This window comes from Ischnura elegans, chromosome 6 (assembly GCF_921293095.1).
Source record: "Ischnura elegans chromosome 6, ioIscEleg1.1, whole genome shotgun sequence".
In the NCBI taxonomy this organism is placed as follows: Eukaryota; Metazoa; Arthropoda; class Insecta; order Odonata; family Coenagrionidae; genus Ischnura; species Ischnura elegans.
The window spans coordinates 59,545,061-59,557,790 of record NC_060251.1 but is presented as its reverse complement, the minus strand read 5'-3'; the positions used below and the strand labels follow the sequence as shown (position 1 = coordinate 59,557,790).

At 40.0% G+C, this 12,730-nt stretch overlaps 1 protein-coding gene across 1 annotated transcript in view; it reads right to left on the bottom strand.

Annotated features, from left to right (window-relative positions):
• LOC124160796 (opsin, ultraviolet-sensitive-like) overlaps positions 1-11,558 on the bottom strand; it is a 45,643-nt gene extending 34,085 nt beyond the window's left edge. The window contains exon 1 of the mRNA XM_046536835.1: positions 6,051-11,558. Coding sequence (XP_046392791.1) covers positions 6,051-6,616 — 566 coding nt within the window. The 5' untranslated portion in view covers positions 6,617-11,558. The remainder of the gene's footprint in view (positions 1-6,050) is intronic.
• Between the last annotated feature and the right edge of the window lie 1,172 nt (positions 11,559-12,730).

The window sequence follows — 12,730 nt, the reverse complement described above, 5'->3', positions numbered from 1 at the left end:
TGGTATGCGTACCCTTTGGGGGTACGCGACGAACCAGTCGCCGAAAATAATCGGTATTGGCGGACGCCAGGATCTATGTATCTCTTAACCAGGAAATATGTATACATATTATATGAGTTATTTAAAATAAGTGTCTATTTATACCATTATTTATAGCTAAAAGTGTCACCTACCGGTAGTGAAATTATGTAATAAAATGTGTGCGTTACATTTTTGGGGGTACAATATTAGTTATATACGTATAGAGGGGTGCGGGACGAAAAGGACGACGGGAGACCGCTGAGAAAGAGATTTAAAGTGCTATTCAACGTAGCCTATTTGTTCGACTTTCATAACCCAAAATCATTAGCTTTACATTTAGACCTTAAGTATCTAAAAAACCTTCCTTTAATGAAAAATAATATATTTATTCAGCTTCATCGCCACAAAAACTATTCAAGGCCTTTACAGCGGGTGAATCTAAATAAACGACAACGTACGAAGACCAAAAGCACCCAAATAAATAAACATTTCCTTCCATAAAAATTAATTATTTTATACCTCCAGTGTATTGTTTTACCATTTGAAAATATTACGATGGGTAATAAGTGGCATCACCCCGAAAAACTAACTAATTTTCTTAAAATTTCATGAGATGCACTACCGTTTACCAATATGCATGCTAGAATTGGTTGGTAGTTGTATTATGAATAGCTTTGTTTACGTGTACTTTTATTAGAATTCCTTTTGAAAGATATTTTCGAAAAGATTACATTATGCATTTTTAGTGTTCCCTAAACGCTAAAATATGATAATGGGACTCAACCACCGACGAATAGCGAGTAGATATCAGGAACGCTGGTGATATACAATATTTGTGTGCGGAGTTGTTACCTTTCCTTCATAAATTTGAAACTTCTTAGATATTTGAAAGATTTACTTTAGTCCGCCTGATGCGCGCACGTAAACTGTAATTGCTGGCAGGAATTTTGATGGTGCTGTGTATAATTTTGTATTTATTACATGAGTAAGCTCCCATTCGATTTAAACGGAGGGAGTAATTTATCTTTTTTCTTGAAAGAAATGAAAAATCTGCATTGCCATTTTCCTACAAAGAGACGTATTTGAAATAAAATATCCCTTCGGTCCGTACTTTGCCCAATGCGTGTCTACAACGTTGATCTAGCGTGTTTCGTAATTCTGGTTTCTCTAAAATACCCAAGTCTCTGTTCAAAATGGGGTCCAACGGTTGTAAAGGGAATGTCTTCAGTCTATAGCTTTTAGAGACGAGAATTTTCTGAGGGAAGACGGGGAAAGTAGTATCTCACCGAAATGATTCAATGGAAAATCCATCTTCTTAACCCACGCACTCTTAAAATATTTCCAGAAATCACGACCACTCGGTGAAGAGCTTGTTTTTTTTAATAACTTTGCAGAGGTTCTTTGGTCAACCTTTCATGGAATTCTACGAATGTCGTTCTCGAATCGAAAGGGTCGTTTGACCCTTAAAAATTGACCGTTGATTTGAATCTCAAATCGTAGTGTTCTCGCATTGCTAATGCCCATTAAATTGGGGACTAAAGAACAGATCACGGTGAACCTTGCGGGTTTTATCGGGTTAGTCTCTCAGTCATGTCAATGGCAATCTGTGGAAGGCTAAGTCATTAAGAACCCTAGTGTTCCTCTCAAACTTGATTAAGAATACTTCCGCACGTAAAATTGGTGTCTGCCGCATTGGAGTGTTATTGCGGCGTGTTCAAATTCATTCATTTGAATGAAATTGGGAAGGTAAACCTACATGACACTTTTTGTGACTATTAGAGTGAAAATATTGATATAATACGATGATGGAATACGACCGATAGAAATAGTTTTAGAATTAATTGTAAGAAACAAAATTCCTTGATAATTTTCGGACTATGTCGTGTTAGAAACTCGACGGAAATATAAAATATGGTTAAAAATTGGGAATACTTAAAATACGTAGAAAAAAGTTTCTCGTCAGCCGTTATCTTTGTACCTCTGTATACTTAACTAAAGAATTTTCACGAGATTCGCATAAACGCAAAGCTCATATTTTCTCTCGAAGGATATCTTTTGGCATTATCATCCATTATTAATTTCATTCAAGCGATGTTATCCCCAAAAAATTAATTGACATAACTTTTAATGCAGAAAATATTAAACGTTTAATAGAAATTAGTTACATGACTATTGTTTTCATTAATGCCAAATGTGATTTAAACTTTTTTCTGGAATAATCGTATAGCGGCGATTTTTACTGCGTATATTTTACCGGAAGGAGTACTGTTTGATGAGTTTTAATGATGCGTAAATAATTCGTAATTTTATTAATGCCAAATCGTTTGAAGCTTTCTCTAAAATCCGTCATACAATTATGAGCTTAATAGTTCATTAAGATCTATTCGTTACAATGGCTGATTAATTTTTCGAACGTTATCCGTGATGTACGTTTAATGTGGTGTCTAACGTTTCGTGAAAGCATAATTTGAATATGTGATAATGAATTCATTCTCCGGAAATCAGCGCTTATTTAGTTATAATTTGGCTGAATTACAAATGATGAAATATAATACTCAACCGTATTTAGTGAAAAATGTGAGGTGGATTCCTTAGGTATAGGGAATAAAAACATCTTAAAATTAGCAAATTCGAAGGAAACAAGAGAGAATGGGCAAAAGCATCTCCCTATCATGCAAAGGCGTGATTTTTAATTGCATGCCGTGTAAAAATAGTCATTTATTCCGTGGAAAAGGGCTCAAAGTAATTTTGGGTGATATTAATTCTCGGTGTAGCCTCAATTTGTATCCTAATAGTATATTTACGTCAGTATGAAAAAGTCAAAGTATATTATCCTCATTTAGCTTTCTGTTTGGGGAATATTTCATTTTGAATTTTTTTCTTCGATATTTCTGAGCCTTAAAAGACATATATGTTATTATGGACGTTTCTTGGAATTTTTCCTTTCACCTGATGTATTTTTTCGTAATTTTTGCCGGCGAAAGAAGACTTTTAGGGCTATCACTTTCTCTATTTTTAGCTTTTTTTCGTGAACTGGCACCTTTATCTGGTGAGATAAGTTAAAGATAGGAGTTAAAAGCTTACGGTTAAACCATGAAAATGGCACTCAACAGGCGTTAAACCGTTGTGTATGGAGAACGTTAAAGGGACTAGTTAGAGTCCAATCCGGCGGCGGAGGCACTCTGCTTTATATCCTCTTCAAAGCACCAAGGTAAGCAAAGCATTTGAATTGCGAATATTCATCTCTCGTACATGTTGATCCCTGCCCTTTTGCGTGGCTAGCCAAGACCCTATGCGCCTAGATTATCCACACATCGTGGGTCCGCATGAATACGCCATGATTGATTGAGGTCGTAAGAGGATGCCGAAAAAGGGCCGAGCCATATTGTATAAAAGATGTCTTTTTACAAATTTGTCCCAAGGGGCGCAATGCGAATTCACGGAAGTCATCTTGAGTCAGAAATTTGAAAAATGAAAGGCAATTGTCATGTGGTGCTTTAAGGAAATGATAAGGTGAAGTGGTCGGAGATAAAGAGAAACGACGAAGTGCTAGACATGGTGGGCGAGGAAAGGAAAACTCTGGAGGAGATACGGAGGATATACAGGGCCATAGGGTATGTAGCGAGTACTTAGGGAGTAGGAGATACTAATAATGCTATTAGAGGGAAAAATATTCGCTAAGCGGGGAAGGGGAAGGAGAAGAACTGGGTAAACAGAGAGATTGAAAAGGAGTAGGCTTTATTGTGAATCAAAACAGGTGGTTCTATTTAGAAGGAGAGACGGGCCCGATATAAGCCTTTCTCAATCGGTTTAATGTCTTATCAATAATATAAGTTATATCGGGGACACAGACTATCGTTACTCTCCAAGAAATGTGCTTGACGTCCCTAACGATGGAAACAGAAACCTGGAACTCATGATTGTACTCTTATATTTTGTCGATATTTAGCTCTTCTACAAAGTACATCATTAGTCTATCAGTCGTTCGTATAGTTTTGCTCTGTCAAGTTTTTTTACGCTCTATAAAAATCATTCACTTAATATTCCTCATAAATTTACCATATACCATATCTTTTGTTGTTGGCCTAGAAAGGCTGTTTATAAGACAATTAAGTGTACCATATTTGATCGAATATCATTGCCTTATTTCGCGGAATTTAAGATATGTTATCGCCAAAACTTAACTGATTTGGGTATCGTCGCCGTGGATAATTTTATTCTGCCGATTCCTCGTCCAAACTAGACGTATCGGCTGCATGTTATTGTATTTCATTTGCATTTATGAATGAAAAAGTACGCATGCTTTTTTTCATTCGCCTACAGCCCAATCCATCTGGGGCAACGAGCATAACCGTCTTTCATTATAATTAGGTATCCTTTGTTTTATTCACAATATTTGATGCTGGACTGGCTAAATTTATGAAATCAAAGTGATATTTTTTGTCATTATTTTCAATAGTTTTTTTATAAATGGGTTTGATTTATGTCTAAACAGCTGCGAAAACTTAATGGATTCCAGAAAAAGAAGTCAAATATGGCCTGAAAAGAACTGAGGAAGCGCTCGGCCTAGTCTGTACTTTACACACGGAAAGGAATTTTCGGAAGGGAGGAGATTGGAAGGGATCAGAATAAGTGGCTTATGCTATTGATGGGCTGGGGAGTGCCGGAGCGCTTTTAAAGGCGTACGTTGGTTAGAATGAAGTCAAAGAGTTACCTTCCCTACGTATTACTTTCTTTGTAACTTGGAAACGCGGTGTAAAGAAGTGATAGTGTAGAAAAAAACACCGATACAAGAACGTAACTTGTGATCTTATAATTTCCAGTTTGCACGAATTTACTTGTGCCGATTATGTTTTCTAATTAATTTCATTTATGGTAAGATTAAAATGCCATGCATAAAGAGTATGTTGAGGTGAAGATTAAAATTTTGTTAGAAGACTGAACCGACTTCGGTTTTGATATTTATAGTCAGGTAGTACTGTTGTTCATGCTTTCATTCAAACTTGTCAAAATGTCTTCTCTAACACTTAAATATGTAGTCTTTCCTGTTTCCATGTTTTCCTGCTAACCTTTCTCCTATTTTTTCCTTGCTCTCAACTATAAAAATAAATTTCGGAGAATGAATATATAAGTTAATTTTAGTTAAGAATTGTAATTTTCGTGTAGAATATACGATAACTATACCGTGACTTTTTTCCGCCAACAAAATGGCAATTTATTAAGGTTTGATTATTCATCACCGATAATTTCCACTCATGAACCTATCAAACAGTTACCTGTGCCCCTTATAATCGCTTCCAATTTTTCTCGCCCTTGACCTTATTTCGAACGTCTGGACTTGGAAATTACCCTTCTACAAACTACTTTGTTACTTTCTTTTTAATTTGAAAACGCGATGAAAAGAAGTATTATTGTAGAAAAACACGGAAACTAGTACTTAATTAATGATCATTTCCTGTTTGCACGAATTTACTTTTTCCGGTTGTGTTTTCTATGTACCACATATTTCGGATGTCATCACTTACAAGCACTTTCAGTTTGACCGCCTATAGCTTTTTTTATCGTTTGAAGATGAGGAAGTGCGAGTAAACATGCTTTTGTGCGCCGGAAACCAGATTGATGTTGGGAATGGGAAAATAGTTAATTTTTCTCATCGGTTGTACTATATCTCTACCATATCATTCTTGAGTGTGAAACTAAATTATAAGAAATCATTTGTCGCATCCTATGGCGGGATTAATTCGCCGATTGCTGAGTGAGGGTCAAATTATCGATATATTCAATGCAAGTTTACCATCACATAGGGCTTGAAAGAATGTTTTCTGTGCTTTTATTTATCGAATTGATTTTTAGAGAAGCCTAATCACGAATTCGCCTGAAGTTCGAAGATATTTTTATAACTATTGGGTAATAATTTATTAAATTTTACTCCAACCAACTTAATGGTATGATAGAATTTAGTATGATCACATTGGGCCTATAGTAAGAGTAGATAATACTAAAGAGCTAACTAAAATTTCGCTTCTGACCTGCAAAACATGAAGATGACGAGGCAGTTCCCGGACACCCCAAGCGTCATCAGGATAGTGTACAGCACGGCCAACACGTAGTAGGAAGTCTGGCTAGGCGGTGGGAACTGGAGCCAGTGCGGGTTGATTTGCAGCAAGTACTCGTCCGTGTAGGTGCCGTGGTCTTTCCATAGTTGCGTTGGCCAGCGGGATTTGAATACCTCCCTCACTGCCCTGTTGATCTCTTCGCGGTCACTGAGGTTTGAAGGTGCAGGGACGATGGCCTCCGATCGGTCCGTAACACCCCGGGGTACCTCGAGCGGCTCCTCCCGAGGACCGATGAACGTCTCTGCCGTGTCCAGTGTCTCATTCGCCGCGCGCGGTTCCTCTCTCTGTTCGCTAAGGCCTACCACCAAAGTTTTGGACTCGTCGAAGTCGCCTTCGGCAGTCCCGTTTCTTTCAAACGAGAACGCCAGTGTCAAAATATTCTCGTCCAAAGAGGTGAGTTCCTCTGGGAGCGCGGATTCGTTCCGAGTAGCCGAAGCAAACAGGGCCGAGGCCAGGAAGACGCACATTCGGGCGAACATTTTGTTGGAGCGAGCTAATTTAGTGAGGATCCACTGTCACCACAAGCAGCTTGACTATCAACTTCTCTATAACCTTTATAGTAGGGCCTTCGATTCTCTTTTGTGTTTACCAACTAATACACTCTACTTGGAGTTAGGAGAGCCTCAGCGGAGATCTAATGTAGTCGGAAAGGATAGCACAACTGAATGAGCATGATTTCGATGAGAATTTCGGAATAACTGGAGAAATATCTTGTACTCAGGCGGTGTCCTGTGACCTGAGCTAATCTGTACTCCGTTTAATTTCAGTGTGTCGAATTTCCTTTCTTCTTGGACGGACATTTTTGCTTGAACGAGGAACGTGGAGGACGAGATCCTTAGGGGATGCTTTCCCGCGCCTGTCCGACTCCCGTTTGGATGGTCGCTTCCGAGGCACAGCTCTCCGTAGCCTCCCCTCCCGATCGTTGTCAATAAACACCGTCTCTCCCCTCACGACCTTCGGAGTTCCGGCGCGTTTCCTTTCCAATCGCCGTCCACGCAGTCGTCTGTGCTGGTCCACCTGTTACTTCATCCGCTCCTGTAATCTATCCGTATCACTCCCCATCAATGCCTTTTCTGCTCTAGCTTCCTCCACTGCCCGCTGGCGTGTGGTAGTGTTTATCCTCGTGCCACTGGAATCTATCACAATTCCATTCACTCGTTTTTATTAATTTTCTGCAGTCTTGATAATTTTTTGCCGAAAATATTGCACCATTTTTTCATCCGACTCCTTAATTATTATGGTTGTAATTCCTTTTATTTTCACTTCTATTTTAACCTCGTAAAGGGCTGAAAATCAGTGGGTTACTTATCCTTTCATTTTATGCACCGATTGTGGATTTTCAAAATGCTAAAAATAAATTACATGTTCTTGCTAATCGACATTTTCCACTGTGTGGTTTTAGTTTCGATTACAGTTGGGAAGGTGAAGAGTTACTTCAAATGATGTGGCTGAATAAAGTCCACCGAATGAATCAGAAAGTGTGCTCTAGCACTGTCGACCAACTAGTGATACCGCTTCCACTTTTAGCCACCGCCACAGAATAGTTGTCGGGCAGTTTAGATTTGATGGGATACGTAGGAAACTCCTAGAGCCATAAATTTAGTTCATAACTTGGTTATTTATTTAGGCCCTGTGTCGCAATTTTTACCTCTTTTATGATTCTTGAAGTTCCATGAGGCTACCCGAGAACAAATACGGCACATACAGTCTTGACCAAGAGGTCGGGTTGTGCGGTACTGGTTCTATCTATAATACGCTGCCTCCCCGTAGTAGGGGGTTCCCGCCCCCGGACTTATATAACCCTTAGTTAGGCTTTGAAAAATGGTCGCGCCTGCGTCTTACTTTCTTGTTCGCGAAGGTACAAGGGCCCCAACCGGCTACCATTCTACTGATCGGAAACTTTTTGTCCACTCCGGAAATCGAGTTGTCTCCGTTATGCTGAGGTGGTGTTCTTTTTGCCTCCCAGTCCTCCCATCTCTTCGCAACCCTTAACGTAAGACCCGCGGCTGTTTGGGATGTTACCCTTCGTGGTCCACATTTAACCAACCTCCAAGATTCCTTTTCCCTCTCCGCGAAATATCTGCACAGGCTAATCGATTATTTTCCCCCGCCCCCTGTCTCTTGCTTTCTCTTTATGCTGTTCTCTAACTTCCTAAGGCTGAAGGTTTTTTTTAACTTTTCCGTTTGTTTCCTGGTATTTTTCACTCTCTCCTTCAATTTTCTCAAATCCTATGTTCTTATATACGTTTTCTATCGTCCGGAATAGTACTCATTTTAGAAGCACTCTGCACGGAATTATGGGAATGGAATTTTCCACATTTTATCTATTTAAAATATATTGAATGAACACGAAATTGAATTGATGTGCTTGAATGTTAAAAACCATTATCAATAGAAAATGGGGTTTGATTTTCACTGTCTTATATCTCAACCAACACTCTAATTTTTTTTTAAACAATCATTCGTGTCATTCTTGTTTCTCTCTAATTATTTTTTTCTGAGTGCTATTCCTCTTGGTCAAAGCGATTGGTTCGACGTGATACTGGTGGGGGATGGCCGCTTGAGATCGAATTGAGTCCAGTAAGACGTTAACGCATTTCCTGCTCGCTCTTCGACTACTGCACGGCATAGATGGGGGGTGAGGTAAGAGGAAGGAAGCCGTATCTTCTGATTATCTCATTCCACCCAAGCTTTACCGGTGTTGCGCAGGAACGGGAATTGGTTTCACGATCCAGACGCGGTAAATGTCACTTACTTCACTGCGAGAGTTATTTGTTTTCCGTCCCCATCACGCTTGATGGATGGGAACGAAAAAAATCAAAGCGTTGTGCGAAGGAGTTCTGAGAGTTTCCCGAAAGGTCTTCAAATCAAGCAGTCTCCTCACTGATCCTTTGCCTGTGACCGCGAGTCAGAAGCAAAGGTTAATAAAAAACCTTACTGTGGCGGTGCGCGAAGGTAATATCTCGTATTCAATCCACTTCACTGCTGCGTGACTACGTTTATCGAGTTGGCAGGAGTGGCAATATTCAACACCCCTGATTGATTGTAGGAATTCTCAGGTAAAAAACTCCCCGGGGACTTGTAGGAACAAGAAGAACGCGGAATTAGTCTTGATTATATACTTTCAATTGAGGTATAATTAGTATGAAACGGTTTTCTTAGATATTCTATAATATAATCTATAATTTGGTAGCTCTTATTGATCTGTCTCTCCCTTCGTTAGTGCTTGTTTGACATCAAATGTTACTGTAACCAGTCATTATGTCATGGCTAATGGTTTTTGAGTGGATACTTGGTCCGTAAATAATTGAGAACCTGTTCTTTTCATCGTAAGAACAGAAATCCATAAAAATATCCGAGTTCTCGGATTAGGCTCGCGTGACTAGCGTAAATAGATTAGGTCTGAAGCACTCTGTTTTCGATTTTCACTGGCTGTGTATACGCTTCTTCTCTCGTCTCTTTGGCCTGATTCCAATTTCAACCGATGACAACCTTCTTTTTTGGTCGCACGAGATGTCTTTAAAAGGCCAAAGACAGCCGTGTTGTTTGTGTGTTTTCTCGCGAATTCAGATCATATCGTAAATCAATTTTTATAGCTTTGGTACGTTCAGTGATCAGTTCTTCGAAAATTTTGTCGACCTGTCAACATGTGCTATCCGTTAAAGCGGAAGGGGGATAGCGAAACTCATCTTACCTAATGAAGTTGATAAAAAGTCTTGTTTCACTATTCCATTCAAACCTTTCGTGTCTAGTATCGTGTTTTTGAGCGAGTATGCTACATTGCTCGCTGTGAAATGTAAATTTGCTTGGGAAATTTAACGTTGTAAGCTTAAATATATAAGGTCGAAACTCAGAACTCCAACGACCTCTGACTATTGAATTAACACTTCATGTACAAATTGGGATCTCAGAAGGTGCTATCAAATGAAGGAATTGATTGTCGCTTTTGTCAAATTATAGTGTCTTAAATAGAACTTCAGTATGCCTCCCACTTGCCTGTGCTAGAACAAGTGCGCATAATTAACGAAACGCAACCGTTCTCTGTCCTTGAGCGAAGAGGTGAAATTTAATTTTCCTCGGCACAAAATGTCAATTACCCATCATCAAACTTCTAACTCGCGCCGGCGTCACAGCAGGAAGTCTTACTGGATTACTCAGCACACAAAAGTCATTCTTTGGCTTGAGAACGATAGAAAACTTGATTAAACTTCGGGTAAAAGAATTACTTAGGGCGCGTTTTGCTCCTATAGTTATGCCCCGCTTTCGTATAGCTTTTTCGTTAACATATATCGGCCGAACCCATGCCCAGGAGCCCCGCTACAGCATCTTTTAACCACCTGCTGTATGGTCTCGCAATTTCACTATGTTACACTGTAATGCAGTCATTCGCGAAGAAGGTTGCGGCCGGAAAATGTCTTAGGAGGCGAGGAAATTATATCACGTCGTCTTGCTAATTAGTGAATCCGAATCTGTCAATGGAATGGACACCATGGATGGAAGACTCAGTGTATCTTGAAAGGAAAGTAAATAATTTTCTTCTTTTGTCTCGCGAGTCCAAAATTTCTAAACTTTTCAAGTGGATAGATTTTGTGAATGTGCCCTTTGGCCAATAGACCCTCCTTGTGGCTGGGGAAAAATGAAATTGTGTGGTCTTATAATCTCACGATTCCAATTTGCTTTACACTTTCATGCAGATGGCCAATGACAAGCAGCCGGGATACTCGAAAGAGAATATATTAAGGCGTTTTCTCTAGTTGGCTCACAAATTAAGGATATTTTGCGTTGTTTCATAGACCTTGATAATGAATGGTGCGGCGAAAGGCCGTCAGAGTGGCAGAGGAAGTATTAAACTAGTATGGTCCTATAATCTCACGATTCCAGTTGCTTTACACCATTGCGTAGGTTGGCAATGGGTTGAAGGGCATGAGGACTCAAAGGAGAAAAAATGAAATCGTTTTCTCCTGTTATCACTCTCGATTCCTATTGTTTTACACAATCTAGGAGACTTCAACAGTGCGGGTAAAAGATTCTGATAGTGGCATAGGAGGATATGACATCGCGTGTTGTCCACAACTTGACACTGCCTATTAAACTGGCGACGTAGACCACGGCCGGAAGACCCGCGGAGCGTGTTCGCCGCTTGCTCCACTTTTCCATCGTACAGGGATCATGTCCAAGATGTGACAGGGCGGACACCTTCCGGATGACTCCACTGCACTCACTCGGGGGACACTAACACAAGCAGGCACGCGTGTGATGCGTGAGTCACAGGCGAGGGAGGTTAGCCGACCGGCAGAGACAGCGACACCTCTCGGAGGAGGATGCGATGACAAGCAGTTGAGATGCGCTGTCAGCCGACGTCCATGGCGTGTGGGGGATGCGGGCGGTTTCAGCTGGAGGCGGACAAGTGGAGCGACCTTGCCTCCGCGAGGCACGACCTGCGTCTGACGGCGATTCGAACCTGTATCCCGGTGCGGGGTGTTACCATTCCCCTCGCTGAATGAGGTGAGCGGCGGGGGTGGGGGAAGATTGCTCTTTAGGGGCTGGGGCGAACCGCGCGTTTCCCCTCCCGCCGCGTCTAACCCGCTCCGCTGGTGGAGGAATTGGTCGGGTGTCGTCTCGCCTCATACCTCAGTTTCTCTTCCTTGCGTGGAATTGGGTGGCTCCGGGCCTGGGAGAGTGCGACAGACTTCCATTTTGCATCGCACCCGTCTTTTGTGAATGTTTTCTTTGGAGACGTCTGGTTTTCTCGTCGTCATATGAATTCTTTTGTAGATTTTTGCGGTTCTTTGTATATCTAAGTATATATTCGACCAAAATCGGCGTCAATTCGTGGAAGTTGATATTAATGTTGATATTTTTACTATTCAACAATATTTTTATTTTTTACCGGTTTCACCGCATAACAGCATCTTCACATGCAAAATTAAATCGTTTTGGAATATTATTAATGTCGATATGAATATCTGAGTAAACGGTAACGTATAACGTATAACGGCATTTGAGATTTATTTTTTCTATTAGAAAAAAAATAGTTGTGCATTGATAATTTGCGGGCTTTGTATGTTTTTCTAGATGTAATTTTTTAAACGACTTTGCTCGTATATGGTGAAGTTGGTGAATTTGATGAAGTTAAATCGGGCTTGCCACCTCGCCAGATTGATTACCATCGTTTCTGAATCAGCAGTGGGAATGTTAGCAATTAATTACTCTTGTGATTTCTGTCCTGTCTCTTGTTGGGAAGCCATGCGAGAGTTCACGCTGATAACGACATTTAATAGACTGTCTTAATAATATTTTAACTGAATTATAATGAAAATCTAGTTATTTATGTCATTGTTCACGTTTTTAAGATTGAAATAATATTATTTCTTTGAAAAAATCATTATTTTTCCATTTCTATGGCTTACCGGACGATCCTGGTTTAAAGCTATATCGAATTACCGTTTTCATCTCGTAGTAAAAGGAAAAATATTTGGCTCGACCATTTTCTGACTCTGTATTTTATATATTTATTATTTGTGTTTGGTTGAGAAAATTTAAAATACCATCAATGTTTTAAGTGGCCAATGAATTAGAATTGATCAGAAGAC